Source organism: Bombus impatiens, unplaced genomic scaffold, assembly GCF_000188095.3.
Source record: "Bombus impatiens unplaced genomic scaffold, BIMP_2.2 scf_0146, whole genome shotgun sequence".
Lineage (NCBI taxonomy): Eukaryota > Metazoa > Arthropoda > Insecta > Hymenoptera > Apidae > Bombus > Bombus impatiens.
The window spans coordinates 724496-750488 of NT_176565.1; the positions used below are offsets into that span (position 1 = coordinate 724496).

General features: G+C 43.3%; 1 protein-coding gene and 1 long non-coding RNA gene across 3 annotated transcripts in view; one reads left to right on the forward strand and one right to left on the reverse strand.

Moving 5' to 3' along the window:
- LOC100749790 (cell adhesion molecule 2) overlaps positions 1 to 5499 on the reverse strand; it is a 23812-nt gene extending 18313 nt beyond the window's left edge. For both annotated transcript variants that reach the window (XR_002946114.2, XM_003487270.4), the window contains exon 1: positions 4124 to 5499. Coding sequence is in view for 1 of the 2 variants with exons in the window: in XM_003487270.4 (XP_003487318.1) it covers positions 4124 to 4184 (61 nt within the window). In the remaining variant the exon portion in view is untranslated. The remainder of the gene's footprint in view (positions 1 to 4123) is intronic.
- Positions 5500 to 5598: 99 nt separating this feature from the next.
- The window catches only part of LOC117151328, a 46841-nt gene continuing 26446 nt past the window's right edge, over positions 5599 to 25993 (forward strand). Inside the window, exon 1 of the long non-coding RNA XR_004461156.1 lies at positions 5599 to 5798. This is a non-coding gene — a long non-coding RNA (uncharacterized LOC117151328). The remainder of the gene's footprint in view (positions 5799 to 25993) is intronic.

Consider the following 25993-nt stretch of genomic DNA (forward strand, 5'->3'; position numbering starts at 1 on the left):
TTTTTTTTTTTTTTTTTTTTTTTTGTCTCGCATCCACCCCACGCTCCACACAGCTTCGTCTGGAGCTACTATCTGTCTATTCTCTCTTTTCTCGTGTAAATGCAGTGTGCAAAGGTCGATTTTGCCCATCTACCATGAACACGAGCCGACGACACGACGTATCCATTATAGAACAAGTGGGCCACGTCGCGAAATAATGGAACGGCCATGATTTTGTGAGTTTATCGTCAGCCGTCACGTGACGCGGAAATGCAGCAGGAGACTAGTGCAGACTCCCACGCTTAAACGGGTCGAGGGTGCTCGCGCTTAGGCTCGTAATTAAAACACGCCGGAACTTAATGTTTCCTACTTTACAAGGGCTTTGAATTAACAAGGCCGCGACACCATGCACGCAGTGTGCCGCGCGTCTACGTACGTATCGCCAAATCTTTCCAAGATGTCCGAAATTTTGACAATTTTCTATGGAAGTGATATTATCGTATTATATCCAAAATAAACATAAGTTTCATCAGCGAAGAAATATTCAGTGTAAATTACACGAGGAGCGCTAGCGCGATGAACTGAAAGTTTGAAGGTTCGTTCTTTCTTCGTGATTAGGACGAACAAAGCGAAAGCTGCTGAATCTCGCAAGGTGTGAAAATAATTACCAGCTACTTTATTTTCCCATTGGTCGGTCGCGTCTCCTTCGAAGCGCAGGAAAGACTGGAAGAAAATCCGGTCGAGTAACGAGCAGCGCTCCAGGCTACGAGATCGACTCGAGACAAACTCTTACTCTGGAAGCGGCGTTTTATTATTGCGAAAAGTTATTTCAAGGTTCGTCATTCTTTCCGGGTTTCGTAGTAGCGAGATAAAGCGATTCCGAGGAAACGAAGTTTCTTGCTCCCTCCAAGGAGGCTTCTGCGACCTAAGCAACTTCACCAATTGACAGAGCACCTGCCAACTACCAAGAAACGTTATTTCAAAGTAATACTATACTTCCCGATCGGGCAGACCATTGAAAGTTTCATCGAATCGGATTGTCGAATATAAAATTAGCGCGATAATGAGAAATCGCTGGCGCACGCGAAATGGTTTTTCTAGAAAAAGTTAGCGACGGAACTGCTTTTTACTACAAACCACGATGATCGACTTCGGCAACGTCCCCATAAACGGATTTACAATTTACTTGCTCGGAGATCGAATTACGTAAATATCAATTTGCTACCATTTGACTTCGTGTTTTCGACTTTGTCGTTCGCTTTGGCAACACTGAAAAGTTTCCACGCGCGAGAATTATAAAAAGAAAAACAGTGCATCTCGGAGGAATTACGAAGGAAGATTCTACCGTTTTTATAACGGATGCCGAGAAAATGAGACGAACTCCTTGCAGTTTCAATTTCGCTAATCCCCGTAAACGATCTTTTTCCCTCTCAACTACGCGCGAATGAAAATCATTCTTCACCGTAGATTTACTCTTTCCGTGAGCAATCGAGCGAGCAAACCCAAGACGAAACGAATCATCCCCTGTTTTGTAAATGAATTTTCTTTACGATCATTTGAACGCTCAAAAATTATAACAAATCGTTCTGCCACAAAACGGCAGTCACGATCGGTTTCCTTAAACTCGCAGAGAAAGGAGGATAGTCCAATTTATCATCCAGATAAAGGAATCACAATGGTTCCTCCGTCGACCGAGTTCGATAGCATCCACCGAAACCTACAAAACTCGGCGGCGACGAAGCGAGACAATAAGATAAGATTTCCAAAAGTTTTACGTTTGGCCGGGATGCCCGTGTGAAAAGAAATAGCCACCAACAGAATTGTGCGGAGACACGGAGACGCACGCGACCAATAAATACAAAGGCTGCGATTAGAAGAAGTCTTTCTTCTGTATAAAATAAGTTACAATTTCTTGCCGAAAGTCACATTTTCGTGCTTTTCTCTTCTCTTCTTCCCTCTCTTTTTTTTTCTTCTAATTCAACCGCCCTTAATTTTGTTCGCACGAGAAAATAAATTCCAATTTTTTTAACGTTGAAAATCGAGGTTAACGATAATTGAAATTTTTATAACGAACCAATAGTTGAACTTTAGCGAATACAGACGAATGATTTCATTAATACAGAACTACGAGAAAACTTGCTGATCAAAGCTCAGTTTTCAATTCCCATTTGTGATGGTTCTGAGTATCGGGAAATCCAAGCTTTTCGCAACGCGTAGTTTTCATTGAAATAAAAAATGAAATCAAATCGATTTTCCCCCTTACGAATCTTATCAACCGTACCGATTTTTTAACATCGTAGTAGCTTTGCGATTACCTATGTTATGCACTCCACGATCCCGTATTTTAGCGAAATTTTCCAAGTACATATTTTTTTCTTCTTCTTTTTTTTTTGGTTTCTCTCGTTTTATCATGCTAATGAAAAGGGGCGAAGGTTTTTTGCAAAGAGCTATTCTATTATCCGTCGGATGAATTTTACTTGCATTGTTTAGAGCCAGTTAGCTCGGTGTACGTAAAAATAACGACATACATAAAATGCATCGGATTTTACTACAGCTATTAGCATAAATTATATTGCAACGTCGTTGTTGTAAAATCGTACATTCTTACTAGTGAATTTGGACAGCGAAATGTCGCTGATAACTTTCCGAGCTCGTTTGTATCAATCGTTGAAACGCGTAAATGAGATAACCGGCCGTAATTAACAAGCAGGGTTGTCGATATAATATTTCGCTTTAATTGTAATTAAAGCCAGTCGCGTAAAACGAATTCGACTGTGAATTTAATCAAATCTTGATCATGAATGTGTCAATGAACCCACAAAGCGATCGAATTAACGGAACGGAATGATCGACGAAATCGGTTAAGTGAGATTTTATAGCAAAAACAAGAGCCATGCGAAAAGTGTTACTAGGTCGTCGATTTACTGACACTAGAAATAATTTTTCCGGATTTATGATAAAAATATCGTTCACATCCAAGAAGTCGAGAGTGGAGGAAAAATATGTTCGCAGGCTTGAAACAATATATAGGATGCAATTTATTTCACGAGGAAATACTTTTGAGAAATGATAATTGGTGGTAAAAACAGAAAAGACAAACTCCACGAGAAAGCTCACTACTCTCGGCGGAGTCATTTTATAGCCGAGGATATGAGCGGTTTAATTTCAGTTATTTTCAACGAATTAATACGTTGCTACCCAACGCATTAGCATTAGCGTGAAGTTGCGTATCTCTACACTTGCTGATCGTTGCATTCTCGCAATTAAAGCGAAACATCTGCGAACAAATCCCAATCGGAAGATCGGGGAAATAGCCATAAATAATAACGAGGTAACTGTATCCTTAGAGAGCGTTCTGAATGAAAAAATTGTTAGAGCACCGCCTGTACTTGCCACTTCTCTCAACACGTGGAAACATTTCCCGCGATCTTTAGCAGCTTACCCGAAACTTTCACGGTTCAACTTTACACAGTACCAGGCAAACATTTAATTTACTGGATTAAACTTTGCGCGGATTATACCGTGAACAAAGTCTGGCCGTGGCCGGGTACAGTATCGAGCCAAATTACCGAAGTCGTTCGTCTAGAACGTAGGAACCTCTAAGCGACAATGTAAACGGAGTATGAGACGCGGAATAGAAATCATCGCGCGAATTCACGCTTGAGAGAAATAGTCAGGTTCGATTTTGAAAAGGATCGCGCGCGTGTTCTATGTGCATAATACGTTTCTGAAGCGCGCCGCGTCGCGCCACTTTGCGTAATTAGTTTACGTGATCGATATTAACAGGACTCGTGTAGTCGACGACGACCGTGTTGCGTTTCACGCCGGAAAGAAAAGGCTATCTCTCTCGTAGCGTATCATTCCCAAGGCAGGGCCACAGACTTATGAATAATGCATACGATAAATTCGCGTCGCACGCACGCACGCACGCCGGTAATTCCATTAGCTGTACCATTTTGCCGCTCTATAGCTGCTACGTTTTCAATCGAATAACTTCTACTCGCCCGTTAGATCAGGTGATCAAATCTCGACGCGAATCAGTCCAGGGTATACCGCAACCCACACACTGCCCGACTTCGATTTAAACGGAGCAACGTAATCGTTTCTAATATTCAGAATATCGTTTAGATTAATTGATAATTACCTTCTGTACACATAAAGAGTATGGCAGCAATGGACAGCCTCGCCTGCCACCTCAAAGCCATGTCCGCGACTATTTGATGGCGCGTTCACTTTGATATTAAAGCGATTCACATCCTCTTCATTGGATGACAGCACATCGTCCATCCACTGTCATGCTAGCACCACGCGGCAAATTCCTATCGCGGTCGTGTCGACATTCCACGAAAATGGTGTATACTCTTGACGTCCAATAAACGCCACGAGATTCGGTGACCCGAGGGTCACGCGAGATTAGTTCAATTTCATTCGTTCCGACACCACGGCTCGTTTGCTCGACCAATTCTCCTGACGCCCACTGTTTTCGTCCACGTTTCCCATAGGACGTTTTCGATGATTGCGCGGAAATAAGCCGAAAATAAATACACACACACTCGCCTGGCCGGCGGTCGATGCTAAAGTTTCAACACTACCACTTTTCACTCGTCACGATAGAAAAAAAGAAAACGCGCTTCGGAAACGTTTCGTAGAAATTTTTCCCGTGATCGTATCGCGAAAAAATTTCCAGCCGATTCTTGTTGGGACGCGGCGGTCGAATTATTTCAACGATTCTCGAATATGCGTTGCACGCTTCGATCTGTTTCTGCTTCGATCTACACCTGGCAACTGGACACCAGGCAGCTTCCAATCGGGGGTATCGATTCTTGAAATAGTTCTTTGCCCCGAAAACGCGTCGAGGAAGGAAGATTCCGGCGATTGCCGTGAGTTACGATAAAAGTCGAAAATTCGATGTTTATTCCATGATGAGGAAGCTAGGCCGTGATGTGCTCGCGGACGTAATTCCTTTGAAGAGTTCTCATGCTCCTATTAAACGAGAACGCCATTTATCACTCTATCCACGGGAACGAAGAATGTCGTTAACCATGCTTCACAACGTATCTTCTCGATTTTGCGGCTTTATCGCCGTTTTCGGTGTTAACCGACCGAAAGTTCGATGCACTTGATATCTCCGTGTATCTCGGTCAAAAGCGTCATGAAAACGGCGGAAAGATTCTTCTTGCGAACTGGCCCCGTTTAGGGCCTAAAATAACCGGAGTATAATGTAACGTTCCTTAAAGAATGATCTTAACATCGTCGCACGTGCCTGTTTACGATCGTTTCGCAGCAATATTTCGTTTTTCGACCGATCAAAATTTTACTACACACGATTCACATTGTTCACACGACGAGTAAACGCGAGGGTACGTTCCGACGGCGATTGCCACGCGATTTCTCTTCATTTTCACGAGAGGTTCGATTCGCGAAACGAAATATTAATTTTCTCGAGAAAAATTTCGCGTCTATATGCGCGACATGGTATATAGGACGACGCGACACGCACCACGTCTTGATTCGGTGGCAGATTTACCCTGACTGGGGTGATTCTTGGCCGTAGGAGCATGCGCGCTTCTGATCCACCTCCTGTGATGGTGGAAACGCGCAGAGGGTCCACGAACAAGGTCCGCGCACACGTAAACTTCTCTCGACACACCGAGGTTCGAAACACACGTATGATGCCACGGATGCGAGCGAACCTCACCGACACGATGCTGGGTCAGCGTAGGTGTAGTGTTAAGGGTAGCTCGCGTCGGTCACGACGTACGGCACTGTGTGTCACGGACAGAAAGTGTGGCAGGGCGTGCAACGAGTACAGAATCGAGGTACGAAATCTACGATACTCTTTAGAGGCGCGCGATAGGCTTTGAGATTCAGCTGCGTGTCCATTTCGCCTGTCAGCCTGACCGCCAATCTTACCGGCTACCCACTGCGAGAGATCGCACGTAACCTCGTTGCTTGCTACGTACTTTCCTTCGGTTGATTCCAACGAGGATACATTGCACGCGGATACAACGAGCACCGTCGTCATCGCCATCGGTACCGCTATCATCACCGTCTTCGCCGTTGCAACGATATGCTAATGAGCCTTGTATACGATAATACTGCAATAATAAGGAAAGCGACCTAATTGCGTGGTTGCCGGTTATCGGGATACCACGTCGACATGTGCTACTTCGGACTCGCCTCGTGTTCTTTTCCTCTTTGCCAAGCTGTGAGTTTGAGCGGTGAGCTGAGGCGGAGGTTGATGGTTAGGCGCAACGAAAAGTCTCGATCGAGGTAAACGTTGCTTCGCTCGAAGGACTTCTAGTTAAAGCATTTTTAACGAACTCGCTGCAAGTTTTCCGCTCTCGTCATCGAGATTGATTACTTCGAGTAGCAAAAACGTGAAACATCGTGTTTCTTTCGACAGACGCTTGCGTATTCGACGTATGGTTAAGAAACTTGAAGAGCAGCGTTTCTTAACGTGGCGCTTATAACAGGCTGTTTTTGTTTTCCATCGTATAAATCTGTTTCCATGATTATCGAGCACGCTATCAATGCATGTTATTAGACGAACCACATGTGCGTGATCACGCGAGTGTATAATGACAGGAGGTACACGCGATAACCGCTAGCGATTAGCTGTACTCCACTGTCTATCGGCTATAAGAATAATTTCACGGTGTTACACGATGGATACGCAAGTATCCCGTATATGTTCGTTTCGTTCGTCTATTCGATTGTCGAGTGTTTGTCGCACGATATCAACGTAAGATCGATGAATATTATAATATGTCGGGAAAACGTCACGCACAGAACCTTGTCTGTCGGTAGAGAGGGCTGGGAATTGTGGTAGACGTAAACGCTCGGTAAAGGGGTTCCAATATTATTTCGAAAGCACATTGCAAGATTAAAATCGAAACGAGTTGCACGTTTGTAACGAAAATAGCTATCGCGTAACACGATGAAAAGAATACGAATGACTATGACGAGCGACAAGTTGAAAAATCCGCTCGTAATCCTAATTTTCCGCGTGTCACGTGCAATCAGATATCATTAGTATTCGCGTTTACGACATCGTCGAACATTGGCGCTTACATCTCATGGTCGTAATATTTCGACGACATCGTGAAACAAATGACGTTAGTGGAACTCGTATTACATATACCTGAAGCTTAACAACTATCTAGTAAAGTTTGATGAAATCTACTTTATAATCCTCGGTTTCTGAAATATTTGCAGTGAAATTTTGCGCATATGGGACACTGATATAATAACTTCTACTTTCACGCAATGAATACACGTTCTCCGTTCGTGCAAGCTTGCACGAGTTAAGGACGAGAATTACGATCCAATGTAGGTATAATTCATTTGGATGGATAGCAAATTCCTAAATCATTTCTCAAAGAAAAAAGGTTGACTGAACTTTCGCCAGCGTTTGTACATAACGCGGAGTGGGTGCTCATTGCGTTCCATTGATCCAATTTCACTTTGATCCAATTTCTATTTATCCGTTTAAAAATTCTTCTAAGTGACGCGAGAGCTTGCAAATTAACGAAAGCTGTGGTTTCATGTTTGAAATCTCGTTCCACGGTGCGAACTGCAAGACGCCCATTCAAAAAAAAAATTGCACTGACTAACCATACAAGATTTCAAGCCAAAGTTATAAATAACGTTTTGCGTGACGACCGTGCCTTTGCACACGCGGGACCATTCATCAGCAACGCCTAGCACGTGAACCCACCGATAACGACACCCTACCGGCAGATTCGATCGGTCGATGAAAGGGGCAGCTGTCGAATGTACCGCGAATCAGTCGCCTCGTCTCGATCTCGTGGATCGATCGGCTCGTTTAACAGCCTCGCTCTGTTGTCAGGCACGGGAAATAAATTGAAGATAAACAAAATTATCGGAGCCACTTTTCGCTCTTACTTAAATTTGAAATTGTCGCATAAAAACTCCGACTCGTCCGCGCCTATCCTCCGTCGCATTTTTTTACAATTTGCTCGACGCGTCGAAAGATTCTGCGCGTGCGTAAGGACGAAACGAGCGATACCAGCTACATTTTGCCTGACCTGTTTCCTATTTCCGCCGCACTCCATTTCGTCGGTATTTCGTAACATTGATCGGCACGCCACGCATCGCAAATTAACGCGACGATAAAACGGCGCATAAAAGCGATTACTTGGTAGAAATATGGGCGACGATCTCGCGGAGAGATCGTTTCACAGCGAAGCGGTTACTTTCCGAACGCCTGTAATCGTTCGTAAGAAGACAGCAGCCGCTAATTTCAAGACGTGCGACCGTATCGGGCAACCAACGATTAGAGGCAGTAAAACTCGCGGCTGTGACTCGGGCTGCATAAGTTTCTAGCACGGCACGATAAATCCGCCGATAACGATGTCGGCATGTGTGCACACGAAATTCGAAGGAAGCAAGCAAGAGGCAGATTGGGGGTGTCGAGCTGTATGGCAGCCAAGTAAACGTTTGTCTCCACGTAGAAGGCGTCGACCTCCTTTTTCCGTGACGCGCGATCCCTCGAACACGACTGCAACACGCTAAGATTTCCGATATTTCGAAATTGATGCCGATAACAAGCTCTCGCTAGTCCCCGGCGTCTACCGGGCGTTCTTGTTTCCCTGTTATTTTATCGGTGCCACGCACGAACATTTCCGCACGAAATTGAAAAACACCGCGTTCCACTGAGAGAATACGTCAGCCATGAATTCTTGCTACCCGATAGCTTACGAGTTTCTTTCCGCGTTTGCACATTTCTCCGGGGCGAATTCCAAATTGAAATCCGCTCGAGAGTATCCCCGGCCTGTAGTGTGCTAAACGATTTCATAACTCGCCGTGAGTTCCAAACGGAGCCGCCGTTTGGTCAAGTCGCGTTTATGACCGAAACGAAGGCGCCTTGAGCTACTCGCAGGACTTGGCGAATCCACAGGGAGTTCGTAACGAATGTAAAAGCTGCATCGAACGCGGCCAGTCCGGAACAAAGGTAAACGTGTTTCTGTTTCGAGCGTTATCTCGATAAGATGTGAAATTGGTTTGCTAATAATGGAATTGATTCTGAAACGTTGCACAAGTGTGCCGGAAAATCGTAAATTCTACCTACAAGCGGACTCGTTAATTGCACAGCTCTATAAGCAGACCTATATCTTTAAATAAAATCCATAGAGTTCGTAATGCCGCGCACGATGAAAACATTACATCGTTGTCGCAGCGTTTGTAGCGAGCACGCAAAATACAGTTTATGCGGTGATAAACATTCCTCGAGGAAATTTCTATGAAGCATTGTACCAGTTATCATCGTGGACACCGATATTTGTACTTTATAGTTACGTATCGCTGTAGCTAGGGAGCGAGCGTGTATAGGAAATTTTGTATCCTGGCCGAGATCCAAACGGATTTTTCCACCGAAAATTACAAATGCCTTGAACGTTTGTTTCAGAGGCAAGCGTATTTAGTTTACGATCTTCATCAATACTTATTACCTTTTGTGCAACGTGTCGTGTTGGTAAAATAACAGTCTTATTGTTCACGGCTGGCGTAGCAACTTTATAATAGTTTATAACACAGTCGCAGAAACAATTATAACTTTTCTCTTTCGTGCCGTCTGCCAACGTGCATTCGGTTTATCTTTATCTTTCAACGAGCCATAAGCGTAACGCTAAACACGGTATCTCGTGCAGAGACGTCCCCATCGAATGGCGCCACAGAGTTCTTGTTAATCAATCAAACAAGTTAAAATCAAATAGACCATAGCGAGCGCGTCTCGGTTAATAGCAAAGTTACATTTCGGTAGATTTGTTCCATGCACGTGTATCTATTAGTATGTCGGAGGACGCAACTTCCCGAATGTTGCACGGTCAAAGGACGGCCAATATCGGAGAAGTCGAATCCGGTGAGTTTCGCCGTTTGAATTCTCACAGTCCTTCTCTCGTTTCCTTTCTTGACTGGATGACAATCGAGAAGGGTTACACGGGTATTATACAGCTCGTTACCCAATCAGCAAACTTTACCAGCAGTTTACCTAGAATTCCGCGTAGATTCGCTTCTTTAGATTATCGATCTCCTTTATCACGTCACTGTCCTAATCCGCCGTTACCTCTCCCTTCTCTGTACTTCACCTTGGATTACTCGTATTTTTATGGATCTCTGCGCGATACAAGCATCTTATCCACCATGTATTTTACATCACAAAACGTAAATGGAATTGCGAAGTATACGTATATGTATAGTGGAAGGTTTGGTTCGTAGCAGGATCTGGATATCATCCAAGAATTACCCCGTCATATTGAATTAATCCAGCCTCCGGTTCTCTTTAAACCAAAAAGTTTATCTGCTCGTTAATTTGTATAATCAATTCGTCGTTTGCGTTAAACACGGGAATTGTATTAACCGAGTCGGCCAACTTTTAAGTATCCGAAGTTCGATGGCTTTCGAAAAGCGCGGCTTTTCCGGCAAGATTTTCGTCGGTATGCTGACAGGAACTGGAAACGGAAAACGTTTCAATACGAAACTTCTCGACGTCGGGAAACTCGAGACGGTTCTCTTACCGGAGGAGAACGCGATCAAAATGTAGTCTAGTTTCTACGAAGTTAATAATACACTGGAGTTCGGATAGTGTCAGGCAAACTATACTTTCGTCGTAATTTAAAAAGAAAAACCACGTCCAACGTACAATAAAAAAAGAGGTGAATAGGAAGGCTAAATTATCTGTAACACAGATTATATCGAAGTTTCAAGGTAAGGGTAATGAAAATTCCAGCAACTTTTCTCTGCAACGCCGTGACTCAGAGAGTTATCATTTTTTATATTCATGTTCCCCTAAAAGATAATGCACTTAGCTTCCGGCTTGCCGTAAGCCCCGACTTAACAACCTTTGCTGTTATTCCGACACGATGGTACTTGGCCCTAGGAGAGGCTCGTGCTCGTTGAGTACCTGGAGGCCGCGAACTGTAAGCTAACTGAAAATTAACGTGCCAGCGAAACCTTTAAAGCCGACGAGAATTTACGTAGTCAGAGGTCGTTACGCATAGATTTCGGACGGTCGTCGGCCTGTTCCGTCGCCCATTCCACGGCCCAGTTACCAGATAACATTCCAAAACGAACGTCTATTCCGATCTCTCGGGCGAGCCTGCAATTCAGTCGCGCGATATTTCTTTCATGAAATTCCACCGGCCATTCTTGCCGACGTTCAACTTCTCGTCGGAGTTTCTTGGATCAGAAGCACGAACGGCCGATATCTCTAGGTCCGCTTTTACAAGAACTCTCGCGAGAATAATTGAAGCGGGTGAGAGCGTGGCGTTAGTTAAAGTTTGACGCGACAAAGAGGGAGGGATAAACGCGAAATAATTTCCTTGCCGCGCCGGTTGAATGGTAGTTTTCGAGAATTAACGAATTATCATCGCACCTGTTGGCTCGGCAGCGCAAAGTTGAACAGGGTTTAAACGCGGGGAAATTGTTTCAGGTTTCAAGTTCTCGAACAATTTTCAGTGGATTGGCGATAAGCGCTCGCGAAGATAAAGTTTGCTCGAAGCTCACAGCGAATAGCTCATCCCGCGAGCGAGAGCTTATCATTTCGTTAGAAACGTAACGAGCTTCCGAACTTGGACGCATCGTTGCCGATATTTCTCGCCCGCCCAGATAAACGGGAAAATGGAAAAAAGAGGTTGATCTGTAGCGTTAAGGTTTTGAGAAAGACGCAGGCGATGTTGTCGAGCAGCGTCACAGATGTCTCGTGCGGTATTAGCGTCGAATATGGGACAATTTCGAGCTTTTGAACCGCATATGTATACGTACGTCTAGTTTCACCCGAACGAACGCGGCTAATTACCTCGAAGGTCCTTCGAAATCGTTCGCTGAGGAACTAGGTCGTAATTCGATGTTCGCGACGTAACGCGAATTTACGTCGAACAAATTTACGTGGCTTCACAAACATGTACTATGGAATGGCTGATCGATTCTCGCTGGATGGCAGTGCAAAGTATTCTATATACTTGTACAATGCAGTATATCGGCATTCGTCACGAAACACCGTGTTCGCGTAAACCATTAATCATCAAGTTGTCACACGACGACAGTGCACACTGTTCCGAATGTCAATATAATCCGCGGTACTAATGAACTCGCGTGTATATTAATTCGTCGGCCTTCCGGTACACGAAAGCACGCTAATATAGATATCGCTGAAAAAAAAAACGTTGCTTTCTCCCGATGATATTAAATTCCGAACATTAACGAGTCGCAAATGTTTGGGAAACAAGTACGCGGATCTCCTTCCTTCCCTCTTCCTCTTCCATTCAGTATTCGCCTCTTATTTGAACCAGTTGCGACAATGTTTATTGCGGGTCAAGCGGCTTGGCCATGCGTTCACCTTTATTCCCAATGTTATCCTTCTGGTCGAAATTTTTATCGTTTCAGCAATTTCTCGAGCACGTTTTGTCTCGAATTGGCAAGGATGTTCTAATAAACGAAACAAAACCAACGCAGCGGAATCGGCAGCTCCGGGCACGCTGCGAATTTTGTTCTGCTCCAGAGAACGTTCCGTCCAAAAACAATACGCTTTAAAAAGCATCATCGGCAAAACGAAAGAATCTTTTTAGACGATACAATAATCAGCGGTGACGGAGCGTTGAATTCAGGATTCGTTTCTCTAAGGAACGTTTGTGCAATATTTCTTGCGAATGGAAACGTTTCCTTATCCGCTCGCGACCTCGCTAAAAAATCTCCAGTCAGAGATGTACAACATTCCTTTCTTCCTTTGCCTAAAGTCGCATCCTTTGATTAATTTTCTACAGGCATCTGGATCCGCTGGAACACGACAAATATATCCGCCCAGCCGTCACCCACCCCTCGTCCGCGGCCGCATTTTTCTTCCGGTCCTCTGCCCATTTCCCGGTTGCTCTTTCAGCTACTCAACCTTCTCGTGAATTTATCATTTTACGAATTTGCTGCCGACTCGCTCTTTTTTTAAACTTTTCGCCTTTCTTCCCTTGTCGTGTTACGTTGTCTGTTACAAAGGAAACAACCCCAAAACGCAGAAAAATCGCGCGATCGATATCTTTTCATCGTTATTCTTAAACTTTATGGTAAAATACAATTATCTTCGTATAATTGCCTCGAATGACTTGATTACATTCCAGCAATGCTTTTTACAGCGACGAACAACATTCCCCTGTATTCTCTACCTTGTGTCACCGAAGTCGTGTTTTTTGTCCCAAGTCTTTCGGGCGACTGGTCGCTGAATACCTTAAAGCTTTCAACCGGTATTAGACAACAGAATTCCCACGAACGACAAATTTATTTATCGATCCGTCCTGCGCCTTCCCCTGTTTTATCCTTTCGGTTGATCTCTCGACCACTTGTCCGACTGTGTTTCGACGAGGGCCTATATTTATTACGATCCTATACCGCGATATCTCCTCGCATTCGTCGACTAGCTCCACTTCGCCTCGACGTTTCTTGGATTTTTTACCCTCGATACCCACTCATCTTACCTTCTCCTTGCTGGTCTAAGCACTTAGATACCTGACAAAGAAGATACGCTTGCGTTCAAATTGTTTTCCAATTCGATAATCGTCAAACATACGGTCTACCGACTGTAATCGTACGAATTCATCTTCTTTTATCTTCATATATGTTATATATACGAAGAACGATGAAGATTTTTACGACAGAGCGAAGTTTTAAATCAAACTATTTATTTCGTCGAAAATTGGCAAACTTGATTTAACTGAACTTGAATTGGAAGAAACTATCTCCAACATTCGTGATATTAGAAGATGTAGAAAAGATGCAGCGATTAGTGCTTACGTGCAGGGAGTGGAATTTAAAAGCGATAAAGAGATTTATTACGCTGCTTATGCGTTTGTATAGAGACGCTTAAACGAATATACAACCTTAAGAAGAAGAACAACAATATACGAAGACCTCGATCGATATGCGTTAACAATACACGTCTCTAGAGTACTTGTCCCATTTCTTCAAAAAATAAAGAACATATAACATCTATGATGTTGAAAAACGTTGGAAAATTAATCGCTGCCTCAAGACGAAGTCTGGTAATTTCATTAAAACGATAGTGAACGTAATTCGATTGAGGGAGTGATTAAAACCGGGGTCGCAACGAGACGCAATCAATTAAATCCACGTAAACGGAATTGCAACGTTATTCGTGAAACGAACGCGTCCTTTTTGGAAATTATAGTCCATTCATCAGTTTCCATCGCAGGAGACGGTAAGCTGGTCGTCTGTATGCCAGGTATTAATAATTAGAGTGGATAAAAGGACGTAATTGAATCAGTGCCTTAATTAAAAATCGCAATTAGTGTCTTAACCAGAAGCCTTGGGGCCTACCTTACGTAAGCAAAATTAAATTAATATGCAGTCTGGTCCAAGCGACGGCACTCAACGGTTTTGCTTAATGCTAGAATTACGCGCGATACCGGAAACAAGAGGCGAGTGACAGTAGAAAACAAAAGGGGAAAGGCGATTTCGCTTTGCAAGCAAAAAAGCAAAACGGATCCAGAAGCTGTTCTCGCCTCGAAGAATCGTGCAACTCCGACATTCGTAAATAATGCGATTTTCCATCGCATGGTTAAAATCACCACGGCGTGTGGTGGTTGCCGTTGGTCTGTCGATCTAACCAACGCTCAAGTTTGTTGCTGAATTCGTGGAAGAAAAGTACAGACGATGGAGGAAGAATAGCAGCGGCGGGTGGACTACTGATTGCCGACGAATGCGGATTGCATAACGAAGAACGGACTTGAATCTAGCACGGCCGTTTCTTTTCATCCTTCTCTCTCGAGCTTTAATCCCAAGCTTTATATCGCTCTAAGGAATTATAATCTGATATGGTTTCAGTGCACGCCTCTTGTTCGTCTGCTCTTCCGCGTTTCAATCTTATGTTGCTTAATCGCATCGGAATTGTCGACTTATGACAAACAAAGCGATCGTTCTTCAAATAGATGCGTGGCGATTAACCTGCAACGGTATATATCGCAAGTGATGAAGATTGTGGTTCGGGACCAGCGTTTCGTTGGCGAAAATGATGCTGCTATACAGGTTGTTTGTAGTAGAAGTATATTTGGCGAAGCTCGCTCAAAGCAAGCCTAATCGCTAATTGTCCTCTTGATGCAGGAAACGTAATAAGCCAGTATTGTATTCGCTTAGCCCTGAAAATGTTGGAAATGCAATTAGAGTCCGGCAGGCAATTAGTACGTGATACTCCAAAGTAAGTACGGATTACCGATACCATTGCGTTATACGTTCACTTTACCAAGCAATAATAGTGTTGTTAGTGAACGTGACAATTGCCAGTGTTCGAGGAAAGACTTTGCTCCCAATTCAGCGACTACATTTTATAAATCTTCGACCTGAAAGACAAGTTCGTTCCAGCGTTACGATCATTTCACGGCCCATTTTCGTAAATTCTCGTTTCCCAGAGGATCGTATTTCTGGGCTACAGCTTCCTGGAATTAGAGTAAGATTTTTACAGTGTAATTCCCTTATTATTTGGCAAGAGACACGAACACGAAATGCAGAGACATAAAAGAATCCGTGCAACGTGTTCGAAAGAGTTTTCTCTTCCAGTTTCTATGATATGTGCATTTACACTCCTTTTCTATGTGCTGGCAGTTTTCCTCTTTCTTTTCTCTATTTCAGGCAACTTTCCGTCGGTCTTCCTTCTACGCTATCATGGAATATTGCAATTCTGTACCGTTATATAGGCTACTTTATTTCTTTTCTCTTGCTTCTTCTCCTTGTGCGTATGCGAGCATACTTTTGAATGCCGTTCCTCAATCGCTTTGTCTTTTAATTACCAACTAGGTGGTTGTTAAATTTGTTCCACAATGAAAAACCTATTTTCCACTGCAAACAGTATACGGTGTAAATGTTTCGTTAATTGCTGCTCGTCGAAAGAAGGGTACGATTTTACATAAGCAAACTCTAATCGAATTAACGAAGCATCAACATTATATGCAGCATAACAATAAATCAAGCGACTACTATGCCCTGAATCGAAAACAAGGATTATATAGAGAATTAAGAATCGTTCGATCGATACATTTACGAGAAGAGTTGATAATACTGGCAGATTCAAGCAACGCGGTCTAATCTAAGCAATCGATCTAATTTGGTATGCATTAATAGCGTGAAATTAGTAAAGCAAAATATACACGAGACTCTTGTCTGAATTACGGTAAACATTTCGAACCATCGGAACATATTGAAAATACATACATACAAGCTGGATTAAAAAATAGACGTCGTAACAGTTCGAGCAAGCAACGGGAAATACCACGGGAAATTTCGGGAAATAGTTGCCACGATGTTTAACATAAACTCGACAAAAAGCATACTACACGGTATACAGTTTTACCAATGAGAATGTTTCCGTACAGTTAGCGAACGAAGGGATCCATTCGCAGGCGCTGAGGGAGTATAAAAACGGAGGAAAAAAACAGGCAAGCGATCCTTTTCGTCGACGCCTCCGTTAATTCACCAAATTACCTACGTCTACCCTATAGGGAACGACAGCCAGAAGCGTAAGAACGAAAGTGGTACGACACACGTTCCAGACAAAGACGTTCTCGTTTCGTAAGCGTCGATTCGCCTGACCACCAATTAAGGGAAAACGCGTGCATAAAAGAACAGTGAAGAGTAATCCACCTAACGCTACCCAACTGTGAGACGAATACAAAACCCTTTGACGCTTCCGTACGTGTCGCAATTACACGGAACAAAACAGCAGCCCGCGTCTTCCCTCCCACTCTTCTAACTATTCCTTTTTTTTTTTTTTCGCTGTCGCCCTCGACGTTGCCTCGCTGCAGTCTCACACAAAACAGCCTCGAAATTTGCGTGCGCGAGTACCTTTGAAATGCAACGAATTCTCGCCGCTAGCTTTGTGCTTTTTAAAGGAGAATTGTGCGGCCAAAATTTCAATGAACGCGCGCCACGCACACGCGTATACCGCAGCGTCCGCGTTCCAGCTACCGGTAATAGCACGATGGTTACGAGAAAACCGCAACTTATGTGTTCTTGTGTTGATAATGCAAGTGCCGTGATGTACGGCCCTTGTATCCCTATCGCTCCCGTTCCCGTTCCCACTCCCATATCCTCTCGTCTCAAAGAGGATTATTCGATATTCCTAGTTTACGGGTTCATACGTTCATTGCGGTGCGGTGTCTCTGTTGTTGGAAAAATGGTCGTAATACGGAAAAGATAAAATCGTTTGTTTGACGAACGTAGTTACGCAGTTGATTCGCCTCGGTCTTTGCATCCTTTGGAAAAATAATGAAACGCGCTTCCAGCATTCATCGGTCGGCTTTTGATCAAACTTTCACAAGGCAAACTGACGAGTTTCCCTTCAATCGATAGATTTAATTGTTGTAATACGATTTATCGGTAGCAGCAGGGGATTGATAGATGGAAAGAGAGGGATGCAAACATTCGCCACACTGTCTCAGGATTCTCCAGAGTAAATTCTTTAAAAAAATACGTATGCAACGAAAAATTGTCAAATCTTTGAAAGATGCTTCTTCTTTTGTTGATTTTGTTGACGCGATTTTGTCGTCGCTCGTCTCCTCTTCGTCGCATTTCCGCACATTTTCGAACTTTCTCTTGAAAAATCAGAGTCTGCACGTTATAACCGAAAATGGTTGCGGTAACCGAGTAAACTGTCGGCGTTCTCGGCCATGAAATCCTTGCGAGAAATTCAATAATGGTATCACCTCGAGAGAATGCCCCACATCCAGAATTCCAAAACGAAGAGAGAGAGAGAGAGTGTGTGTGTGTGTGTATGTGTGTGTATGCGTGGGCGTGTGCGTGAGAAAAGGGAAAGAGACAAGCGTGTGTTGGTAGATAGAGAAACTGTCTGCAACAGGGTAGAGCATCGACGGTTAAGTCACCGATGGTCGATACTCACGGCAATTTCGTTAGATCTTCACGAGCTTTGATTCGAATCTCGCCAATGCGTGAATTAATGCTCGACCAGCGAAACTCGATACCGAAACCTATAACATAAACTTGGGTCGAGTGGTGTGCACGCTCTGTCGCATCGAAGTTCGATTAAATCGTGATTCGTCTTCCATCGAGAGGCGTAATCGGTGTCAACCGAATCAAGGATAGTATTAAACTGCCACGGAAACGCGAACCCGTACCACGAGTAGAAAATGCAACCAGATCGTAGGTCGTGCTAAATACCACTCGAGGATGCAATGCCTGTTCATCGTATGAAATCGTCTAAATCGGTCGAAGCGCAGTGCGAACAACAGAGGACGGGGCTCTCGTAGATTATAGGATGCAGGTCGACCGACCTGGAATTTATTGCGTTTCGATTAGAGACCGAATAACGGCAGGTTCGGTCTATTGAAAACGCTTAAGGCGCCTCGAGTACTCTGCAACGGAAAGGTTAGTTCGGGGGGCTCGCATAAGAGAAACGATGAGTCTCAGTGGGTGCTTCACCAGCTAGAAAAGAGGGCCAGGCCAGCCTGAACGAGTTGTGCAGTCGGCGCAGTTTAGTTTGCACTTTGGTGTTTTTCCTCGTTTCCTCGTACAGTTGGAAACAAAAATGAAATAGAAGAACGGAAATAAGCGAGAACTACGGAAGTCGCAAACACGAAGCTGGGAAATTTGAATCGGCGCTTCTCGGGAACGGGCGATGGATGCGGCAAAAGGATGGAAAAGGTCGACAAGAAATATGAGAATGGAGACACGCACTCGAAATGAACGAGAAACGGTATGGGAACGCGCCATTAGAAGTTCGGCAACATTAGAAACGGAAAGATATCGCTTAGGTGGCTCTGTCGAAAACAGTTTTCGGCCGGTGACTGGCATTGGCCATTTGCCAAACGAACCTCTCGCGGCTACCGTGTGCACGCTACCGGTCGAAAACGCCGAGCGAACCTGAATCGCGGAAGACGCGCGCGGATGGAAACAGGACACGGGATAGGGGTCGACGGGATAAAATAAAACGAGGATAGTCGCGACTCCCAGAAAATAGAAAACGCGTAAACATATAAATCTCGTTGGCCGAGAGACCGAGACTACTAGGTTAGCTGCAGTTGGAAGTTAACGCTCGTTCCGTTTCCCTTTACTCTTCCTTCCCGGCTCCTTAACCGCGTTTTATCCCCATTCTTTCTCTTCTGTTCGCTTTGCGACGACTATTTGCGGAGAACGCTCGGAACCTTCGATTCGGAGAAGATGAAACGGATACGAATCGTTCGAGTTATGCTCTCTAACGTATCCGCGACTGAACCGACGTCGTTTTGGCTCGTTCATTGGTTTCCTTTTATTTCGTACGTAATCGTCTATGCAAATATTTCCTGTCAAAATCTGAAGGAACAGCCAACACGACGGTACAAAGTACAGGAGATACGCGGTACGGAGGTACAGAGCCGAGTACGTCAAAGAAATAGAATGCGATTAAGAGTAGACTTGTTCCGGTGTTGATTTAATCGACAACTTTGTTTGTTACAGTGAAAGAACGCTGACCTAAATTGAAACTTTCTAGCGGCAACGAAATAACACCGACGCACCTTTCGTTGTGTTTTAAGAACGTCCCGTGAAAGAGCGAATAAATTTAAAAACATTTCAATTACATCGGCGAAATACTCGTTTTCTATAAAAGATTAACGCTTTCCAGGTGAGTAGTCGCGATAATAATTTGCAACGAGTGTATCGTGTTGTAAATACGTATAAAATGTTACCTTGATTATAGAAACTATCGTTTAAAAAATTATCATAGAAGAAGCCCGTGCAGTGCTTAAGGATGACGTTTAATGCCTGGAACGGAGGAGCGTAAGGTTGCTAATTCAATATCGGGCTAATGGTTAGCGTGGAAGGATAATCTGATCGCGATGCGCCGGCAAAGTATTAAACGCATCGCTAAATAATTCGAGAAAAGAGCGAAAGGCTGTAACGATGGCGAGGCGCGGCGGTAAGATATTTTCTCTGCATCGCTATTCGATCCATGGCTGGGATCTCTTTCGGGATAGGGAATTCCTCAAGCGTCATCCGTCGATTATCGGTTGATTTTCGATCCAGAAGCATTTCTGGTGAAATAAAACCGGAGCGTAATATAGAGATGCCATTGAGGTGCGTGGTATCGCGGCTGTAAAAGACGAAGACGGATAACGACCGACCGACGTAAATACGCTGCCTGCTAGCTCGCGATCTCTATAGGCAGGTATTATCTACACGGACCGTTTAAACCTCCTATATAAAACACGTATTCATATTTCTTCTTATGGGAACCGGGACCGTCACGCGATACACGAAACTCTGTATATCCCGTAAACGGTTTTATAACCCAAAGTTGAAGGTATGCTCTTACTACAAGCGAGCATAACATCGTGCTTGTAAAGCGCTGCTAACTCATCCCCGTGACTGCGCGCGGAATTTCAAAGCTTGTTGTTCTTGTCTGTGCGATTGCGACTCTGGCCGAGGAATTTTTGTTCCGAGGCAATGCGACGTCTCCATCGATCTCCAACTTTTCCGACCCACAAGATTACCGTTTTCATCGATCGTGCAATTTTATTTACGACAGGACGTGATACGCGAACCTAATTTGTCATCGACGTACATTCCGTCGTAAATTCGAGAATCTGGACCAATGATACTCATGGGGAAACGCGAAACACACGGATGCTGATTGTGAGATTGTCGAGAAAGTAGATTAATTCTCGTAGTTAGTCGGACATAGCTCGTTGCCTCGAAATTGCAATTTACCGGAACCTATAATTGACTAATCCTTCGTTCCTCGTAACTTGAACTTGCTTAATTTAATTGTCACTATGTAATTCTCACTTACAAGTTGTACTTTGACAAGTTCGTCTACGCTTCCTAGGAATTTAGCCCGGTCGACAAACAAAAACACGAATGTAAAAAGCTTGGAAGAACGAACCTCGTCTCACTGCACATCGGATACTCCACGATACGATTCTCTCTATAAATTTATGAAACGTATGGAAACGTGTATGGCTACTGAAGTAGACAGCTGTAGGAGATCGATTCTGGTCCATCTATGTTTGAACCAACGAATTACGAATTTATTTATTGATTTATTTATTTATTTACGAATTACAGACGACTTTCTTTGTGACTACACGAGTCAAAGTTCACTCTCGTGATACTTTACAGTCTTCTACGAAAAATTTCACGAACCAACGCCTTATTTCCTGTAGATGGACAATCGTAAAATCTTTATCACAGTTTAATCCTTTTAGGGAGTTTCTAGGCCTCGCAATAGTACCTACTGATATACGATCTCACTGAATGTTCCGTGTCGTTTCGAGACGTGGAATAAAAATTCAGTCCGAAGGATGTCGGTTGAAACGAGGCATTAGTCTTTGATCGCATTTCGATGTTTACCCCATATTCAAGAAACTCTGGGGTACATTCCAGGGTAGACGCGATGAAATTTTCATCAGGCTCTCCAGTAAACGTAACATCGAAGGAAATAATTTTTTGCTGAAAGGCAGGCCAATGCTTACTGACATATATATGTAAATCCTATTGTAGGATTTTTTTATTTATTTAAAAATATTAAAAATTAGGGTTTCCGATAATTTCTATCCTATATGTTAATTTTATCTATACAATGGATTAAATAAGAAACGATGATTGTTTAACGTAAACTAAATACAGTAATGTGCTATAACTAGGACAACTAAATAGTTAATTCACAACTCTCGTCATCACAGTTCCAACGCTCTCTGTCACGCGGACCATCCTCCTCGACAACGCTGACGACACTCTGACTTCTCAACTCACGACTGCCTGTTAATTCGTCTTTCTCCCTTAAGCATCCCTTTGTCTTTTCTCAAAGCCCCACCACGTACGTGTTCCGCAACCGTCCGCAACCATGGCCACGTAAGCCTTTTTTCCGCCTAACTATTCGACTGAAGAACCGACGACACACTGATGGGCCGCTCGGTCCATTGAAGTTTCCAAACCCTTTTAGCCTGTCGGCTTTCCCGCAACATTGTTTATGGTTCACCCGATATTTCTTAGACAATCTGTCCACGATACTACGTTATTCTGGTAATTTCACGGATAATTTGTGCAGGGCTGTATTCGACTAGTCGAATCAGCTATTACAAACGAATGGCACAATAGCAGCGACATCTAATAACAGATATTCAGCTGTATTGAGGTTGGATATTGCTCTAACACAAGATTAGCGATAAATTTATCAGTAATTATCGATAAGCCATGTAGTTAACGCGGATGCATACGCTGCAATCTGTTCAGCAGCCTGTTTACCGTCGCTAATTGAAAGTAATGAAATTTATAACGGCGGCATAAAGTTTTACATGTTCTTTAGACGTGTATCAAGCGGAATACGCTGGAGCCATTCGTCGAGCCTCGCGATCCGCAAAAAACAAAACCAACTTACCCATTCTATGAATATCCGTTAGTTACACGCCGGCTTTTCATTCGATAACATTATTCCGTTGCGATGTTAACAAGTTGCTTCGAGCATGGTTGAAAAGGTACATTTTTATATTTAGGTTGACGAATTCATATTTTACAATGGTATTATTCGCGTTCATAACTCGTTTACGTACGTTTCCAACATAATGTCGTATCGTTCTTTGAAACTGCGTCTTGACACAATTTACCAACGCTACTAATTTGCAAAACATGTTTTAATTTTGTCGATGCCGAATTAGTCATGAACAATGGAGACGTCGCGAGCGTCGCAACGAAAAATCTTGTTCGGCTTGAGGATTATAACTGTAGCGGATATAACGTAAAGGAAAAGATTGACAAATGAAGGAATGTAGAATATATAAATATACGTAGAGCGTCAGAGAAGGTGTGCATTGCTCTCGAGTTGTTTCTGAAAGTTAAGCCGGCTTCGCAAACAGAGGTTAACAGGTTTGAGAAAAGTAAGTCGAAAAGAAGCGAATGTAATTAAATTGAGAGACGTATCCAAAATTACGGGAGCGAACGGTAATTTAGTGGACGTCTTTGCGACCATTTCAACTCCAGTTCACTTCCCTTTCAAAATGTCCTCACAGTAAATGTCGTCACAAACGGAATAAACTAATTTTAACGATACATGCGAACGTTATTGTATGCAACAACGAGTATGTGACCGGAACAGGTGGCACCATTTACAGTAAGAAAATATTTTTAATTATTCTTTGACAGACGCGTTTTTCAGCCAACGACAAATTAGGAACAGGTTGCACGCTATAAAATTTCGCGCGTGCTACGTCTGAGCGTACACTGATTCTATTCGTATCCCGTTTAAGTAAGCAAGTAATCAATAGCCATTATCCTCCTCCGATCATAGTAACGTCATTAAAAATAACCTGAGGTCAGTTGCGCGGCTGTGAACCGTTTCTACTTAATTAGAGGGTTGATCAGTTAAAAAAAAAAAAAAAACATCGTTGAATTCGAGTAGTAGCAAAACATAGAGAGTCGTAACATTTAACGTACCCTAATAATAGTGTGCTCGACAAAGTAGAATCAAGCACGTACGTAGTCAGACAGGTGAACGCTAAAATATCCATACTCCTGGTCAAGTATAATAAAAGCGGACGTAGCCAGGTATCTGTGTCAAAGGGGAAGCGAAATATATAGATGGATCAATGTCACTCTACGTGCTTTCGAATTAATATAATAAATTTAAAATTTCGTGAAATATCCTCTCTCGTTATTTATTACAATGCTATAAGCGCTCGAGATTGAATGCACTTGTCGTTGGTTTTGAAAATGCAGAGAGAAAGTAAAACATTGTCGCTGCAGGTTGCCAGAGTAAAAGCAACACCACGTAGATCTATCTTTATTTTCTGTACATCTTCCGTGAAGGGCAGCAACGCTCATTCGCCGTGAAACTCCATTGTATTTGCAGCTGCACCAGAAACACATACAATGGTTTCTAGGCAGTGGTATCTACTGCAAGCTGAGTGGGTTAGGTTGCAAGCGATGTTGAAACTACCGCAGTTTCAACGGGAGACCCCGGCTTACATCTACAGTGAACCATATTGTGCATGAGAGAATGCGACAGAGAGAAAAGATTCGATCGTTGATCGACCGAATGCCAAAGCATTAATGCTAACTGCTGATTAACTCTATCGAACCAGCAATTCGGAAGCAATCGTGTGATAAGACAGTTATTCTAGAGAGATAAAATGTCTTGAGAAGCGAAAGGCAATGTATAAAGAGTTTCGTTTCGTAACGAAGCTCGTTTACCTCGACGACTGAATCATGAAAATGATTTGCAAGCGGAGCACGTGAAAACGCAAAGTGCAATTTACGGTCTAAACAGTTTTCTCTGCTATCTAGCATCAGCTTTGCGGTAAAATTATACAGCTGCCTTTATAAAATTACACGAAGGTGGATGAAGATTCTTCTTCCGGGAGAATGAAAGCAGAGTCGATTGCAAGAGAGTAAAGCTGTGCAGCCGCGAAATTCCTTATCCGACTCGATGACAGTTTCTCCTTTTCCATTGACTTCTAACGCGCAATGTCTATCTTCGGCCTTGTAAAATGCATTCGACGAATGGTAAATTTAAACGTAAAAATAGCCTGAGAGCCGTTCTTTCATTTTACTTGGTCCGTAATCCTTGGAAATGTCTAGAGAGTAACTCGAAACGTTTTCTAAACGCTTTTTTACTCTCCTCTCGAGAAGCAAATGCGAAACTAGAAATAAGTCAGCTTTCAGTGGGAAACCGATTTTTATTCGGCGCATTGGAACACATATCCGGCCCCAGGAGTGTGCCAACAGTTTCCATTTCAGAATAAGTCAGAGGAAAGTCGCCTTTCAACGAGGCCGTTTGTAACGAGACAAAGGGACGTTTATTCGCCGCTACCGGAACTCGGTGTCTCCTTACGAATTACTTTCGCGTCGGGAATCGATTTCCAATCGCCCGCGGCCAGGATCTCCGCTGTTGACTCGGCACGAACCAGATAAGATGGGACACTCGCGAGAAAGAAAGAGTACAAGGAAGAAGATAGGAGGATTTGCCGAGTCGAAAAGTGGAAAATGGACTGCCCGGCCTCGGGCTCTCTCGAGCCCACGGTGGTAAATATTCCAAGATCTGGCTTCGAGCCGCTGTTTTCTCGAGGAAAATCGAGGACTTGTACACATGCTGCCCTGGTAACGCGAAACGCGATACGTCGCTATTGTTTTTAATTTGCTCCACTCAAATTGCCAGGATAAAAGTTTTGAAAAGGCGCGCGGTCGAAATGTAAATTCATCGAGCTTTCGAATAGAAGCATGGATAAAAGGAGACGTGGAAAATAAAGGACGGAAAAGTTTCGTGGCTCTCGGAGCGGAAAATCGCTAGCTTCCGAATCGAAGAACACCAAAAGACGAAAATTTTAACAATGTCTGGATAAAGCAAGCATTTTAAAATTAGTTTGGATTAATTCTCTTTTTCTCTCGTAGCGTTAGGATGTCAAAGACAGGATTGTACATTTGCCAAAGGCATCGATAGATAACATGTAGTGATGACTGTCCATTGCAATTTTATATATCGAAAGAACCGATTCGATGGGTAACATACCTTTCATCTACTTCGGACTGTGCTTCGATTTCAAGAAGGTAAGGCTGTAGATTCGAGACGAAAGAGATAAAGATGGGTAACGCTGGAGGAAAGGAAATACAGGAAGAGAAAGAGATAAGAAGCTCTGACGACTCGCAAAGTGAAAAATGGACAAAGTGACTTCGCATTTAAAAGAATCCAACAAAAGTGGATCTTCGGACAACTTTCGTGGTAACATGAGTTTCAATTTTCCTAATGGACCAAGAGCTAACCTCCTTAACAATTATAGCAACGAGGAAACTCGATGTCACTAACGACAATGCCATTGCAATCTCGAGCCGTTTCAAAGTCACAAACAAAAATCTGCCTAAAAATATTTTTTCAAAGCAAATTTATTCCATCGATTCGTATCGATCGACGCGAATACCCTTTAAATCAATTGGAGTAAACTACAAACAAAGTAAGCTTTAACAAAGATCAAACGCGTCGAGTGTGCTACAGATGAAAAAGTAAAAGAGGGAGCTGCTG